General features: G+C 35.7%; 1 protein-coding gene across 1 annotated transcript; it reads left to right on the top strand.

Moving 5' to 3' along the window:
• Positions 1-3,281: 3,281 nt before the first annotated feature.
• Positions 3,282-17,607, top strand: LOC134243687 (17S U2 SnRNP complex component HTATSF1-like; the record flags this gene model as incomplete). The annotated part of the gene is made up of 8 exons (XM_062725919.1): positions 3,282-3,359; positions 4,633-4,710; positions 6,993-7,070; positions 7,954-8,031; positions 8,894-8,971; positions 16,001-16,048; positions 16,278-16,526; positions 17,552-17,607. Coding segments are annotated over 8 exons (743 nt in total), but the record flags the coding sequence as incomplete, so codon positions are not given.
• Between the last annotated feature and the right edge of the window lie 815 nt (positions 17,608-18,422).

The following is an 18,422-nucleotide window of genomic DNA, read 5'->3' as shown; positions in this document are numbered from 1 at the left end:
GCATAGATTTTGATCAGTAGGTGCTAGGGCTTTCATGCTTAATATGTGTATTCATTGTGAACTGTCAACATGTATAAATATGTTTGACCTTGACCCTAGAGTTTGAACCACTTAAAAAAAATTAACCTTGGCAATTAACTTTTGAACAGGAAGTACTAGGGATTACTTATTTCAAATGTGCATTCCTTGTGACAAGACTTTCTTCTGATACCAATAATTTGAACCCTTTGACCTTGACCTTTGAGTTTGACATATATTTGAGAAACTTCAACCTTCGCCATAGGCTTCCATACAGGGACATCAGTGTTTAACAAACACATCTTGTCTTCATTATTATTTGGTGGTGTCTCCATATGAGGGAAAAATTCCTGAGAGAGATGTATTCACAACAAACAAACAAATTACTAAAGAAAATATAAAACATGAATATGTTGGTCATGCATATCTCTGCATGAGAAAAACAGCTTTTCAAATACTGGAACCATATTGTAACCCTTTCAAAACACTCATTTGAGCTTTTCTGGTTTCCTTATCGTATAACGTCTGTCGTGCAGTGTTGTCCATCTGTTTGTCTGAAAACTTTTTACATTTTTAACTTCTCTAGAACCACTGGGCCATATTTTCCCAATTCATATAGAATTATGTATATTTGTATGTCAGACTGTCCATCTGTCTCAATAAATTTAACCTTGGTCATCACGGTCATATCTACTGAATGAGAAGAGACAAGGCATTCATATTAAACTTATGTACTAGTATTTACCTGTGAGAATGGCATGGGTTTTTTTTTTACATATGACCTAGAAGTTTGACCTACTTGCAAAAAAATTAAATTGTTATAAATTCATCATTTTGAAAGAGAAAAGTTAGGGCATTCATATTATAATGCATGTATATTATTACCTGTGATAAGACCTTTCCAAATGAATCATGACTTTTACTCTGTGACCTTGACCTTGAAGCCGAACATACCTTTCAAAAATGTTGCTTTTGCTTATAACTTTTAATTGAGATGAGATATGACTCTCACATTTGACATGTACATTAATTACTCATAAGAATTCAAGGTGTTTCCCAGCATGCGATGCTTTTTCACCCCTTGACGTTGATGTTTTGCATAATTTTCAAAATATTTAACTCTTCTAAAAGATGATTAGGCTTCTGAGTAACATTAAGGAGGACTTCAGGAAAGACAGGACTTTTTGCACAAAAAACGTCATTTTCCCACCCCAATTTGACCCCCCAAGGAAAAATCAAAATTACGAAACCTTACTGCACATCTACATGACACCACCAACCATCTCCCAAAAGATGATTAGGCTACTGTGTAAAATGTAGGAGAAGTTCAGGAAAGACGGAGCTTTTTGCATAAAAAATGTCATTTTTTTGACCCCCATTTGACCCCCCAGGGCAAAATCAAAATTCCGAAACCTTACTGCACATCTACATGACCCCACCAACCATCTCCCAAAAGATGATTATGCTGCTGAGTAAAATGTAAGAGGAGTTCAGGAAAGACGGGGCTTTTTGCATGAAAAACGTCATTTTTCGACCCCCATTTGACCCCCCAGGGCAAAATCTAAATTCCGAAACCTTATTGCACATCTACTTGACACCACCAACCATCTCCCAAAAGATGATTAGGTTACTGTGGAAAATGTAGAAGGAGTTTAGGGAAAACGGGGCTTTTTGCATACAAAACATCATTTTTCGACCCCCATTTGATCCCCAGGGGCAAAATCAGAATTCCAAAACCTAACTGCACATTTACATGACACCACCAACCATCTCCCAAAAGTTGATTAGGCTGCTGAATAAAATGTAAGAGAAGTTCAGGGAAGATGGGGCTTTCTGCATAAAAAACGTCATTTTTCGACCCCTATTTGACCCCCCGGGGGCAAAATCAAAATTCCGAAACCTTACTGCAAATCTACATGACCCCACCAACCATCTCCCAAAAGATGATTAGGCTGCTGAGTAAAATGTAAGAGGTACTCAGGGAAGACGGGGCTTTTTGCATAAAAAACGTCATTTTTCGACCCCCATTTGACCCCCCGGGGGCAAAATCTAAATTCCGAAATCTTACTGCAAATCTACATGACACCACCAATCATCCCCCAAAAGATGATTAGGCTGCTGAGTAAAATGTAGAAGGAGTTCAGGGAAGACGGGACTTTTTGCATAAAAAACGTCATTTTTCGACCCCCATTTGACCCCCCGGGGCAAAATCAAAATTCCGAAACCTTACTGCACATCTTCATGACACCACCAATCATCCCCCAAAAAATGATTAGGCTGCTGAGTAAAATGTAGAAGGAGTTCAGGGAAGACGGGACTTTTTGCATAAAAAACGTCATTTTTCGACCCCCATTTGACCCCCATTTGACCCCCGGGGCAAATTCAAAATTCCGAAACCTTACTGCACATCTACATGACCCCACCAACCATCTCCCAAAAGATGATTAAGCTACTGTGTAAAATGTAGTAGGAGTTCAGGGAAGAAAAGTGTGACAGACGGACGGACGGACATGAGTAACAACAATATACCCAAACTTTCTTTAGAAAGTGCGGGTATAATAACTTTTGAACGGTAAGGGATAGGGCTTTCATACTTCACATATAAAGCTTCGGTGAAAAGACCCTTCATTGGATATCAAGAAACTAGACCCTTTGACCTTGACCTTGGAGTTACACCTGCTTTTAAAAAGCAAACCTTGACCATAATTTTATCAATAAATGAATTTTTAAAGGGTTAGGGCTAGCGCTTTCAAACTTTACATATTCAATCCTTGTTACAAGGCCTTCTATTTCATAGCAAGACATTTGACAATTTGACATTGATCGTGGATTTTGACCTACTTTTAAAAAATTAGGGCTTCCATACTTCACATATCTATTTTATTTGGCAAGGGCTTTCATTGGATACCAATTATCCTGACCTTGACCTAGGAGATTTGTGTTCTTATGAAAAAAAATTAACCTTGGCCAGAATTTTTGAACGCTTAGGGCTAGTGATCTCATACTTCATTTTTGTAATCCTTCTTAGAAGACCTTTTATCTGATAGCAAGACCTTTGACCTTGACCTTGGAGTTTGACCTATTTTCAAATTTTTTTTTACTTTGGCCATAGCTTCTAAACGGTTAGGGCTAGAATATGAAAATTGTTCTTTGTTGGTTTACGTATGTGTGTCAGCGTGAGGGTGTGTGTATACTTGTATGTTGAAATAATGTACTATACTTAAGTAAAATAGAGCAATAAGTCTATAATTCTCTACTTAAAGAGCAGAAATCCGGCGAAAAGGAAACCAATGAGGATGAAGACGAGAAAGGCTCACACAATCCAACTATTGAGAAAGAAGGTACATAATCTTGCTTGAATAAAAACTACAATACTAGTATTTATGTAAGACTACAATTTGCTATGGTCACGCCAATGTCCGATGGTCTGCGCTTAACCTAATCGGAGATTACTTTGACTCTTACCGCTGGTTTTTGTATTGTGGCATGTGCAGGGGAGAGTTAGAGTAGAGGCCATATTGAAAAGTGGGAATTTAGCAACACCAGCTGGTGTATTTGTCTGCTGTCGTAATGCGCAAAGAATTCGAATGACGAGGAGGCTCCCTAATGCAAGCGAAGCTCCATTTGTCGGTGATAGGGCCGTTTGAATGGCAAAAGCATCCCTTAAGCGACGATTTAATGTAGAAGAAGGATTTTACTGTTTTCTCGCGTCTCGGGAGTTAGATCCGCGAAATAAATATGTAAAAGGTAGGCAGAGTTGCGACTACAGTTGATGTGACTGAATTCCCACGTTTTAATACGGCCTTCGCCTTGACTCTCTCCTGCACATGTCACAAAATATAAAAAGCAGGGGTAAAAGTCAGTGGAATCTCGGATTACTACCAAACCCGATGACTCGCTGTCTTCTCGGACGTCAAAGTCCGTTGGCTCAATTCTGCTGAGCCATGATGCGCTTAAGTGTGATGGTCTGATACACCAATTGCAAGGTCTAATGGTGCGTAAAAACAATCAACGTTTATGACGCCAAAATATTACAACGTCGACCCTTGACGCCGTTGTCGTGCATTCAAAAGCCAACATTTTAGCATTCGTCCCCAGAATTTTACTGATTTTGCTTATTGCTTGTACCTACCAGAGATGTTCGGATTTGTCCTGGTTAAGGTTAGCCCTTGAACACTATTGGGTGGATACTGTGTTACTTTGAGCCCATCTAAGATATTTAGAATTAGTCCTCGCAACATTATTCGGATGATTTGGGTAGGTCCAGCGCCCATCCAAGATATTTTGGAAAAAGTTGAATCAGATGTACATTTTTTGACTGAATAGGGTTAATAACGTATCTGTCCAAAAGTTGAAAGTTAGCCTTTGCAACTTTTTTTTGCATTTATTTAAAACAAAAGGGCCTTGACATGGCACGGTATTTTTGTGCAATAGTACAAATGACATCAATAACGTTTTTTCCTGACTTTCGGACTTTGGCGTTTCAAACCATTAGGATTTGGCACAGAGCATCGGACTAAAGCATGACCATCGCACTTTGGAATCCATCATTTTGAAATAATATACTAAAACTAAGTAAAATATTGCAATAAGTCTATAATTCTCTACTTTAAGAGCAAAAATCCGACGAAAAGGAAACCAACGAGGAAGGAGTTGAGAAGGACTCACATAATCCATCGATTGAGAAAGAAGGTAACATTGCCTTTTGTAATAAAACTGAAATAAATATGTAAGACTCCAATTTGCAATGGTCATGCCAGTGTCTAATGGTCTGCGCCTTACCCCAATGGCTCACTGTCTTCACGGACGTCAAAGTCCGTTGGCTCGATTCCAATGAGATGCGGTGCGATTAAGGTAGATTGCGGGTTTACTCTTTGCCTGAAAACATAGGCTTAAAATTTGTCAGGCAACACCTCTCGTTTTAAATTTTTCCTTCTGAAATTTTTTTGAGATTTGTCTGAGTGGTTAAATTGTAATCGTAATTCAAATGCGCTAAAGTTGATGAGAACAGGTGACGCCTTTTCAATGAAATATATAGTAAAATGCGCCTTTTCAGCCGGTATACGCATTTCAAAACCATGGTCATAACATAAAAACGAAGCAGACGAATTTTATATTACTCGATACAATGAATGTGAAGTTAATTTAGAATCGATCTATTAAAAAAATTAATATGTGTTCTCGCTCAATTTCTTGCAAAAAAACTTTTAAAATTTTACAATTTTCGATCAGAAGTATGATATTTTCTTCACGACGTTATATAACGTTGGTGCGACGTCATTATTTTCGTATGTCTGAATTACAAAAAAAAAATGATTTAATCAACAATTCACTCAAAATAAAACATGCAATCCGTGAATTCATTTTTTTCAGTATAATCATTGCCATTGCTTACCAACAGCGTGGCACAATTTCAATGCCATGTGGATTTTTTTCATTAAACTCAAGGGCAGGAGTACGGAAAAATTATAACAAATGTAAGTAGATGAAAGGGGACAAAACATGTTAGGCCTACCGGATATATAAGAACATTTTCAAACATATATGTTTGTGTATCATTTTCATTTATTGATAAAATGTACCAGCTTTTAAAGCGGAAATAGTGCAACTGAATTAAAATAGCTTTACGGCCTACATTGTATACATTTATAAAAGTGAACAAAAATACTAAACTGCAGGTCAGGCATGCCGGTGGTGGATCTGTTTTTGTATTGTAGCAACAACTAGGTAATGGTATTTTAGAAAGGTACGTACACACAGAAGATAGCAGCGTTAAAAACAACACCGCCTTGTTCAAAACAGCATTTATTTTCAATTACATACAAAAAATATTTAAATACACTAAGCAAGCTTTACATTTTATTTCACTTACTGCATACTGAAGATATTTTGCTTGCTTATCTGAACGCGGTAAGCTTTTTACGTCAAGTCCTATTGTGACGTCAGCAAACCCGCGATCTACCTTAAGTGTGACGACCTGATACGCAAAGGTCCAATTATGCGAAGAAACAATCAAGGTTTATGCCGTCACAGTAATCCGACGCCAATCCTTGACGCCGTTGTCCTACATTCAAAAGTCATCATTTAAGGGCATACGCAAGGTATACCTTACCTACTGATAACTTTTCAAGATATTCTATTTTCAAACTTATAATACCATACCATGTTCATAGACAAAAAATCAGCATGTGTTACCAGGGGTTTTGATAAGATATCAAATTATGAAACCTTTTTCATTATTCAAAGAAAAAAGGTATAAAAATTACAAAACATAAATTCCCGATTTTTTTTCATCAAAATTTGTTTTAGAAGAGGTGTACAAAGCTATATATAGACATTAAATGAATTGCACACAGGTCCTTCATTTAGTGGAACTATTCAACTCCAGGGAAGAACCCGATAAAGTTCAAATGACGTTGCATATGACTTTAAGCATTAATATTTGTTCACGCATAGGATTTTACTGCTTTTTTTAAAAGTTTGCACCTACAGATGTTAGGATTTTACGTGGTAAGGGTTACATGTAGTCCATGAACACTGCTGGACTGATAATGTGCTACTTTGAGTCCATTTGAGATATGTAGGGTTCGTTCTCGCACATCTTTCGGATGATTTGAGTTAGTCCAGCACTCTTCTAAGATATTTTAGAAAAGTTGATATACATTATTTGACTGATTAGGGTAAATCTCGTATTTGTGCAAAAGATAGTAGTTAGTCTCTGCAGCTTATATTTATTTGCATTTATTTAAAACAAAAGGACCTTTACATGGTGCGGGATTTTTGCGCAGTAATACTTATGACGTAATAAACATTAATTTTCTCGCAACATCGGAATTTGGCGTTCCAAACCATTAAGGTTTGGGGCAGACCATCGGACTGATGTGTAACTTTCGGACTTTGGAATCCTTCATATCGAAATAATTAACCATACTTAAATAGAATAAAGCAACGAGTTTATACTTCTCTACTTTAAGAGCAAAAATCCTGCAAACAAGAAACCAATGAGGAAGGAGATAAAGAAGACTCATTTAAGCCATCGATTGAGAAAGAAGGTAGGGACAGACCATCGGGCTCAAGTGTAACCATCGGACTTTGGAATCCTTCCACAGGCACTTGTTTCTGTAATAAATTTTTGACCCATAGTATAACAATAACACAGGGGATCTAACTCCGATTTACACTGAGTACCCCCCGCCCTTAGAATCGCGCTCATTTACTCTTTCAGAGGAAACGCACGGGTAAACTGTTTATACCTATGTCTTCTATGATAAATTATATACACAGACATATCTGACATGTTTTTCTTTATTTTCTTTTATCGCCGTAATCAGCTTCAAAACTCTGCTCGCTGAGTGGAAAGTGAAACTCAACCATAGAATGGTATGTTCTAGTCTCGGGCAAAGAATTAGATATCGAATTTGACTTGCTAAAAATCTGTTTCTAAAATTACATCGGAAAAACATCATAGTGTTTTTATGGAAAATAAGACATTATGAAATTTTATTCATTCAATGCAATATTTAAAATCTGGAATTGAATTTTTAAACCCACGCATTCTTTAATTTTTCTCTTTGCCCGAGATTAGCACATACCGTTTTATGGTTCGACTTTTCTACTCGGCGAGTAAAGTTTTGACGCTGTTTACGGAGATTAAAGAAAACAAAAACAAGCAAGCCATATATGGTTGTGTAGATAAATTAGCGTAGATGACATGGGTACAAATAGTTTGCTACTGCCTTTTCTCTGAAAGTATAAATGAGCGCGATTATAGGGAAGAGGATACTCCGTGTAATTTGGAGTTAGAAACCTTGTGTTATTGTAATACTATCGGTTAAAATTTATTCCCGAGACAAGTGCTTGTGAATCAGTCATATTGAAATAATTTACTATACTTAAATAGAATAAAGCAATGAGTTTATACTTCTCTACTTTAAGAGCAAAAATCCGGCAAACAAGAAACCAATGAGGAAGGAGATAAAGAAGACTCATTTAAGCCATCGCTTGAGAAAGAAGGTAGGATTACCCTTAAGAATAAAAACTTCAATATTTATCATATGTTGGATTTCAGATTGCGATGGTCATGTACAAGTGCGATGGTCTCGCCAAAGTTGAATGGTCTGCGGCAATCCCTGATGGATCGCTGTCTTCGTGGACACAGAAATCCAGTGACGGGACTCCAATGAGATGAATGCGTCAACTCAAATGCGCTATAGTGTGAAGGTCTGATACGCCAAGGTCCAATGGTGCATAGAGACAACCATCATTTATGAAGTCAGAATAATCTGACGTTAACCATTGACACCGTTGTCCTGCATTTATAAGCCAACATTTTAGCATTCGTCCCCGCATACAATTTTACTGATTTTGCTTATTGCTTGCACCTGCCAGAGATGTTAGGATTTGTCCTGGTTAGGGTTAGCCCTTAAACATAACTGGACTGATACTGTGCTTCTTTGAACCCTCTGTGATCTGTAATGTTAAACCTCGCACATATATAATTCGACTGAAATGGGTTAGTCCAGCACCTAAGTAAGATATTTAGGTAAAATTGATGTTACATTCTTTGACTGATTATGGTAAATCTCGTATCTGTGCAAAAGATCAAGGCTAGTCTTTGCAACTTATATTTATTTGCATTTATCTAAATTAAAAGGACCCTTACCTTTACAGGGCATTTTACCGTAAAAGTACTTAAACGTTATTTTTTCCACATCATCTCATTCTGGCGTTTCAATCCCTCGGGATTTGGTCCAGACCATCGGACCTCAGGGTGACTTCGGACTTTAGAGTCCCATCGCACTTTGGAATATATGTTGAAATAAAGTACTATACTAAAATAGAATATAGCAATAAATTTATATTTCTCTACTTTAAGAGCAAAAATCCGACGAACATTTAACCAATGAGAAAGGAGATAAGGAAGGCTCATATAAGCCATCGATTGAGAAAGAAGGTAAGGTTACGTTTTAGAATAAAACCTGCAATATCTATAATAGACCCCAGTTTGCGATGGTCACACCAAAGTGCCATGGTCTCGCCAAAGTCGGATATATTATTGTTATTATTGAAATAAATTGTTCATTTGAAAAAATGCATACGATATTTGATCGACATATTTCTCTGAAACTTAGACTATTTGATTGATCAGCCATAAATCTAAAAATTATTGACCTATTCATAAATAACTTTTGGCATGATATCCATCATTCACACTAAATGTATATAACAAGAGGACCATAGGCCTATATAAGGTCATCCGAGCATCATGCAACAACTTTCCAACAATTCAAATTGGGTCGTCTTTTATTCCAGAAAACATTGCATTCAATTTTGAAGGAGGCACCATTTTTCAACTTAACTATAGGCCTACACTAAGCATACTTAGTTTTCTCAGTTGATACCCATAGAACGAGAAGGGAAACAAAATAATTCATTTCAGCCAATCAATAGTAATAAACAATTATCAATAGTGCACCCACCTCAAAAAACTCTTGACTCTTGCGTCACATATTTCTCAATTTTGGAAAAGGTATTTTTGCTCAAAATATATGTTTTATATTTTATATCAAAGCAGATCTCAAAGCATTAATGAATTTTTTATCAAATCATCAAAAGAATCCCCCTCAGCGGTTATATGAACCCAGGGACTTTGAAATTCACAATTATGGAAGAAGGACCCTTGCTCATCTAAACTGTATACCGAAGCAAGATCATTTGCTTAATACCCAGGAGCAGATAAAAGGACTTAAAAAAAAATGCTTATTTACTTCTATAATTCACATAGCCCTAATACAAAAACCCCTGTTCCTTGGGGCCATGAAATTCACAATTTCGGAAAAGGCACCCTTGCTCATCATAACTATGTATGTAGTTGGTTTGTAAAGTCACCAGGAGAAAAGAATTTTCTTTGAATATTAAAGGATTTTCAGTATTTAATCAATAAAGGCCCGCCCTAACACGAAAACCCCTGACAATGGGTATTGAAATTCAAAGGTCTGAAAGAGCACCACTGTCATGATAACTTTGTATGTAGTTACTCTCTTTAATACCCTGGAGAAGAGAAAATTTTCAAAGAATAAATGCATTTTCACTTTATAATTATAAGAGTCCCGTCCTAACACAGACCTGACCTATCGGCCATGAAATTTACAATTTGGGAAGAGACATCATCTTATCCCCACATTAAATGTTTGCTTTATATTTAGATGCAGAGGAAAAAAATGCAGAAATATAATGCATTTTCACTTTTTGATCTACTAGTATGTAGCCTTGCTATAGTACTAGAACCCTTACCCCGGGGCTATGAATAACACAATTTTGGCAAAGGACTCAAAGCTGATTACAATCATGCCAACAGTTTGACTGCTTGATGTCCTTGAGAAAAGATTTTTTTTTAAATTGCATAAATGTAGTGGTTGTGGTCCCACCCTTAGGCCCCAGGGGGTGCAGGGACAGTGAGATTAACATTTTTGTTCCCCCTTCACCCATATATGCTTTATTTGGTTTGCATTGATTGAGCGGTTGCAGAGAAGAAGATGAAAATGTTCAAATATTAACATACAACAAACGACAAACGAAAAACGATTTCCTAAAAATAAAATATAATGTGGCGAAGAATGTTAAAAATGTTGGAATGTGTGTAAGAAATCTATGGACTTTTTTTACATTGTCTGTTTATCTGTTTAATAGAGAGATCCAGAGACCCATCTATCCTTCATACTACAAATGCACAACCATTGATTTTTCTTCCGGGGACGATACATACTGGTAATATTTATGTACTTTTAATTTACTAAAATAAACACTAACCGGGTACCCTCCATAAAAAGTATCCACCTATCAAAAGGAGCCACTTCCCAATTTTCTTACTCAACATTCATTTATTTAATGTAAATTTGAAGTATTTGAATGTTAAAAGATGCAACAAAAGAAAAAAAATGACAAACTAAAATATCTAATCTTATGTACCAAAATCAAGTTATCTGCAAGTAAGTTCTCAATTAAAGAAATATCATTCCAGTAACGTGCGTGTGGAGTGTGTTAAAGTTTTGAATGTTGATCACAATATTTCTTATCGATTGTTTATGTGAATCAATGAAAAGCATGCTACTTTGCATGTAACCAGAGAAGCCAACAATGGCTTTGACTGACTACGTGTTGTTGCCTATAACAATGCTGTCCTCGTAAACGATCTTTCAATACAATTGAATTCAATACAATCTTTCAATTGGTCATTAATATTAGTGCATTGCTGGGTTCTTTTTTCATATGCAAAGTTATATTAACTTCATTGAAATCAAACACCCAAGGTATGCGAACTGTGGCGATCAACGTGTGAAACTTTTGCATGCTTGATCTAACAAAGTGACGCGCTATTATTTGAACGTTGCATAATCATCTCTGGCCTAATAAACTGCCGTAATTATGTTTGGCATACTACGAATCAGATTTTGACACCTGGCGACTGAATACGGCCCCCTTTTTTTAAACAAAGCTTTTTTCAGATTCTTCAGATTATGGTATTTTATAACTTCGACTGAAACTCCCGTCTCTCCATATTTTTTTTGGGGGGGGGGGGGGGGGGGGGGGGGGGGGGGAATTAAAAATCGGGACTTTGAGGTGGCCTTTCAAAACTACACATATCTTGGTCAGATGATTTCCACTGCTTTGCAGCGTTTGCTCTGAGACACGGGCAGGTTAGAATAAAGTTTTTACGTGTACTCGGCAATCAGTGCCATTGAGCAGTGAGAGATTTTATGTCTTTGTTGATAATGTGGTGTCTGCAATGCTACTTTTGTTCATATATAATTGCTATCAAAGAAGTGGAAAAGCAGCAGATAGACCACGTACAACCCAATCAAAGAAGGACTAATATAGCCGCACTTTTTTGTGTGCGACTTTCGTTAACAGAGGAGAGATGACAACGGTTCGGCCACTTCTTGACGGTCATTTGAGAGTATAGGATCCAGCAAAATCAAGAGCCATTTGAACTCTTAAATTTACTTACCTGGTCATTGGTCATTTACAAAATTATTTTGTTAAAACACATTCTGATTGCACACACAAGTACTCTGAAATTAACATCAAAAAGATGCTTGATTTTCTGATTGACAATATCTATGTAGTTTTTGGAGACCAGGTATTCTAACAATCTATTGGAAATCCCATGGGTACAATTTGCGCTACGTTATTAGCAGACCTATTTTTATATTCATATGAAGCAGAATTTGTGCAAAATATAATGCGTGAAAAGAAGAACACTTGCTATAGCCTTCAACTCGACAATTAGATATATCGACGACGTATTGTCAATTAACAATGGTAATTTCCATTCCTACGCCTATACGATGTATCCTAATGAGCTTGAGATAAAAGATACCACAGATTCTGACACATCTGTTTCATACTTGGATGTTTTACTTGGAAAGGACGTTAATGGTAATCTAACAACCAAGCTATATGATAAACTTGATGACTGTAACTTTTATATAGTCAACTTCCCTTAATTATGCAGCAATATACCTTCATCACCTGCATACGGAGTATATATATCTCAGTTGATTTGTTACGCAAGAGCATGCTGTACGTATGAACAATTTCTTAAACGAGGTAAATTATTGACAAGCAAGTTGATGAAACAAGAATAACAACAGTATCGTTTAAAGTTATAATTTGGTAAGTTCTATGGTCGATACAATGACCTTGTCAGCAAATACAATTTATCATTGAGTCAAATGCTGACTGACGTTTTTCATACCAATTGTTAGTTCATTATTTATATACTGAATTGATGACGATTTTCCCGTTATTTCCTATCATGACAAGGAGCACACGACGGGTGTGACCGATCAGCAGGGGATGCTCACTTCTCCATGGCACCTGGCCACCTCTGATGTTTCAGAGGTCCGCGTTTGCTCTGCCCCTTTTTGTCTTGTTTTATGGACTTGGAGATTGAATATTGTTCGTTATCTCCACATCCTTCTTGAAGAAGTCTTGCAGAGTATACTAGTAATCACAGGGATTGAAATTGAAATCACTAATTTTAGGTAATCTCTTTCACTGTATTGAGATTGGCAGTGGCACTGAGGCAGCTTACCACTTGAAATGGTTATTCGTCACTTTCGTATGTATCTCGTTTTTGAGTGTCCAGTATCTAAAAATAGTTCCAGAAGTGTTTTGTTTTGAACATATTTTATTGAACGAGTCAAATGGATTGGAAACAAGTTCTTGCAACTTACTAGTTCCTCTCCATAAATATAACAATATGTCATGCAAATAATACATTAAAATATAATAATTATAATATTTTCAAGTGATGCAATTAAATTACAAATCAATTTAAAATCTACATGTTTCAGTAATAAATCTGTGGACAGCAGCAAAAATATTAATATTAATTGATACAGGCAAATCTCTATCACCCCATAATAGTAGGTCAGTGTCTATTGTAACCAATTCTTCAAGCATTTGCATACTTTGTACAAGCAAAAAATTAATGATAAACATCTTCATACTTTCCACAGGAACAAAGAGGACTGTTGATAATATTGCGTTTATATAGATCATAATTAAGTAAACAGTTGTGTCTTAGTTTAGTATGAAGTATGTTTGTGTAGCGTTTACCAAAAGAAAAAATATGTTGGCGGATTGATGATTTTTGTACAAGCTCTTAAGTTTTTACGGAAGGAATTAATTGAGATGGCTTCTCTTGTATCTAATTTCAATAAATTCCATTGTTTCACGGCGTCTGGCACAAATGGCTTTTTGAATAGTTCTAATCTACATCTTGGAATAATGAACTGTTCTTTATTGCGGGTATTGTATTTTGATACATTTTCATGCTTGTTTGGTACAATATTATTTAAATATTCAGGGACAGTCCCTTTATGTATTTTGAACATAGTAGACATTTTTGCAACATAACGCCTAAATTTTAAAGTTTCCCAACCAGTTTCTAAATAAAGTGTTTCAGTAGATGCAAAAATAGGAAGTCCGGTGACAATTCTAGCCGCAGCTAGTTGTATTTTTTCCAGCTTTTCAGAATCTTGTTCAGAGCACCCATCCCATACAACAGAAGCGTATTCGAGAATTGGTCTAATAAATGTAGTGTACAATTTTGAAAGGTTTTTTCTACTCAATTTAAACTTAAGTTTTTTCAAAAGCCCAAGTTTTTAATAAGCATTATTTACAATACCGTCAATATATGCAGACCAGCTGAGATTCTGTGACAATAATAAACCCAAGTGTCTATGGACTGGGACGCATTCTAGCTCTATCTCCTTTAACAAATAATTTTGGCATAATAGAAATGGCCTTTGTGTTAAAGAAGACTACCTTTGTTTTAGATGGGTTAAATTTTAGAAGCCATTTATCTGACCATGATTCTAAAATGTGTAAATCGTGGTTTAGCTTGTATTCAATGTCTAAATGTTCAATGTTCCAGAAGTGTATCATGCAATTGTATAAGCATACAAGAATAATATGTTTAACTTACCCGTGTCCCTTGACGCCTAGAAAGCTTTAGCTGTCTAGTTGGGCCCTAGATTCATTCAAGAAGCCACCTCAAACTGACAGCTTGTACTTTACAAAAGTTTCTTTTCAATTTCACTTCTTGCTGTGAAAGATGCGTGTTGCATATTTTTATGGATCGAGCATGGTGAAAAAGAATACATGTCAGATGCTCTTATATTTGGAGTTGTTCAGCAGCCTGGAAGAGAATGTCCTAGAACTAGCTCAGCTTGTCCTCTGACATTTATCCTAATGACTTCTAGGAAATACCTTTCTTTAAATATAAGAAAAATGCATTTGCTTTTTGAAACTGCCGCATAAAACCATAAAGCAGAAGACACATGTCTACAGAGAAGAGTATTTACAATCAAGAGGAAAGAGAGTGGTAGAAAAAGAGGATTCTAGCTAATAGCTTCAGATGTCTTCTGGGGACTTTAGAACAGAACACCAAACCTGTGAAGGATATAGGTGAGAAAATAGCCTCTTCTGAGACTGAGATATCCAGGTATCATCATTATTCATGAAGCGGACCATGAGAATTAAAACTACGATATTATCCCAGGTTCGTGGAGAGACCAAGTGGATTGCCCAATTGTACACTGTAGACTAAACAAATGTACCTAATTTAATAAGTATTCTTGCCTTAAAACAACAATGTTTTAAGAACATGGTACAAATATGGAATTTTTGAGCTTGATGTATAATATTCAGCACCTTATAATTTAAAATGTGAAGAGCCATTTTCTAGATATGATAACGGTCGGCCATCGTGTTAATATATACATATGCTTAGGTCACAATAATGGACAATGGTCGGGCGACAACACTTTTCTTTCTGAAAAAAAATGACCATAGCCAGAAAGTAGTATCGAGCGACGCGGAGCAGACACATTAATTTCCAAGAACATCGACAACTATCAAAAATAAGTCTGCCAACAGTTGTTTTTTCATCGTTCGCTTAACCGCAGTTTGATTTTCACCGTCAGCCTACATTTGCGAAAAACCAGATCCTAATTGTCTACCGACCGACGACCGACTATAAAAACTGTCCGCCGACGGTTGGACGATCATCGAAAGTTGGTCGACAGACTATTTGACGACCGCTTCAATAGAAGGAATCGGCCACAGACACAGAAAAATTACAATAACATGACCCGACACAAAATTGGTCGGCCAACGATAAAAGAGGTCAAAGTCGGGCAAAACAATGGCCAACTGTCGCCTGAAGGATTCTATTTAGCCTTAAAAACCGTCGGTTGTTGATCGTTTTTGGAAATGTGGCTGGGGTTTAAATATTCGTAAAAATAATTTTTATTTTGATAAATGTTATGTACTAGTATACATTTTATGTTGTCAAATGGGTTTGGTTTTGTGTTGTAAAGCGCTGATTCATCGTCCTTGTGGACTGTGTTCGGGGCGTTAAGCTGTGATACAAGGAAAAATGATGAAATTCATGTAAACTTATTTTTAACAGATCTAGGCCACAACAATCCAGATTTGCCTTCATTCAGTAGTGTGTCAAGTATGTATACACCTTAAAGCTTTCATAAGTTAAAATGCGGCTATTCTTGAATGATATTATCTAACAGAAATATTTTGCAAAATTGAAACAAATAACCTAATTTTCCCTGGAAAATAATTTTTGTGAATTTTTTTGTTAATTTTATATTCAGTTTGTCTCATTTGTGATTGTTTTATTATTCAAATGCCTTTTAATACATTTACCTTTGTTTTTTTTTTTATTAAATCAGATCGTTATGACAAATGCAAACATTGCGAAAGCCTTTTGCCAGCGGGTTCTAACTTCTGTTCAAAATGTGGTGAAGAAGTTGTCACATTAAGGCGGATTACATGTCCAAACTGCAAGAAAGAGGTGATGGAGGGCAAATTCTGTAATTCATGTGGGAAAAGCCTGAAAGTAGCAGTCCAGAAAACGTGTCCAAATTGCAACAAGTTAAAATTAGGGAACTTTTGTGATGAATGTGGACGACCACTTATCAGTAAGTATTGGAGGATGCGCTAGTACATGATAGATAATATTTTCAAAAAGTAATTAACCTTCGATCCTGCTAAATAAGAAAAAAAAAGAAAAAATACAAAACAGGAAAATAAGGATTAACCCATGCACTTTATGTCAAAATCTAGTGATCGGGTTTAAAAAAACATTTTAGTGCAAGGTTCATTCATAATTTTAATGGGAAAAACATTAAGAACAGTTAAATTAGATGTTACCGTTTTATATTAAAGTCGAAGTCAGGCTAAGGTCATTACCTTTTTCCTGGACATTAATAAGAATAAGAAACTTCTGCTTTCCAATCATGCAATACATAGAGAATATTACATACTAAAATCCATAATGTATCCATATACATAATGTCATATTAGCCCGAGGGTTTATATGGGGCCCGAGGGCTGATATGACATATATGGATTTTAGTAAATGTATTATTCTATTTATCATATATATCTAAAATACTGTAACAGGCTGGCCTTAAAATATCCTTATTTCCATTGTAGATGTTTCACACAGGAACTCCATATGTTCTTTATAACTGTTTATTAACTTTCATCGCAAGCATAAATAAACAAGTCAACATTTGATGCACAAAACTGTGTTGGTCCCTTTATCAACATACACACAACATTTTGTTAGGGTCTCATGAGTGGTGGGAGATAGCTAAGTAAAAAGTTCTAGGTATCTAATAGCCATAATGGGATTTAAAGGGGAATAACTCTCATAACAAAGAGTGCTGTACCAGGAGTAAAAATGTGGAGAGTAATAATAATTTACATTATAAGAGATTGTCAGTATTTCACTTGTCAGGAATTATATTGTCAGGAATTTACAAAATGTCAGGATTCTGGGTGTCAGGAAATATGTTGTCAGGAAATCTGGGTGTCAGGAATCTGAGTGTCAGGAATTTACAAAATGTCAGGATTCTGGGTTGCCAAGTCATGAAAACAATCTTTATGCTGAATAATAATTAGAACTTGTCTTTATAAAAATTATGATCTTGGTTTTCAGAATTCATCATACCTAATAAGATAACAAATAGTCAAGTGCTCAGTGGAGCTATCTGACAAAACTGAGAAGTTGGCTCTCATATAGCTTTTGCATCTAGAAACTAACCAATCAAAATGCTTCATTTCCCTGACAATCTTGACAGGCATAAATTATTATAATTCTAACAATTAAAAACAATCATATATTACCAAATAATCCTATTAGCTATATATTCTCTATACACAATGAAATGAATGCATTACTTACTTAATAAATCAAGAATTAAACAATTCTTAACAAAGAACTATCTCTTATGGTGTAACTATAGTAGACATCAGTGATTAGGTAATATTCTTGAGCAAAATAAATAGTGCTAAATGACAACAATCATAAACAGAGAGATCAAATCTTCAGGTATCTTTTAAATAGTTCAAGTTATAAAAACTATAATTTAACTTTAATTTAATAGGAATCTACTTGTACTACCTTTACATTATAACAAATCCAAATTATTGCGCCAAGTGAACTATTTGATGATGTCATACAATGGCGGCCTACATGCACTGACAGTAGATGTCATGTCATAATAAATACGGTGTGTATTACTCAATAACATCACTGAAACTCCTGTAAGTAAATTCTTATATTCATTGACAATAAAATCTTGAACAATTTAAGAACATAGCCTTGTCAGGTAAATAATAATCAAAATACATAAGCATATAACAGAAAAACATGTGGGACCAACACAATGGTAAATCTATAAACAAATCAAACATGGCATGATTCACGGAATATTCCAAGAAATACAATGACTTGAACTTGGAGTTATACAAATAAAATCTACCCCCCTTTATCTAATAAAGTAATGAATATTACACTACTTAATATG

Source organism: Saccostrea cucullata, unplaced genomic scaffold, assembly GCF_032062105.1.
Source record: "Saccostrea cucullata isolate Sc308-1 unplaced genomic scaffold, CSIRO_AGI_Scuc_v1 ctg2437, whole genome shotgun sequence".
In the NCBI taxonomy this organism is placed as follows: Eukaryota; Metazoa; Mollusca; class Bivalvia; order Ostreida; family Ostreidae; genus Saccostrea; species Saccostrea cuccullata.
Note: the sequence above shows the minus strand (reverse complement) of the source record. Positions and strands in the feature narration are given on the sequence as shown.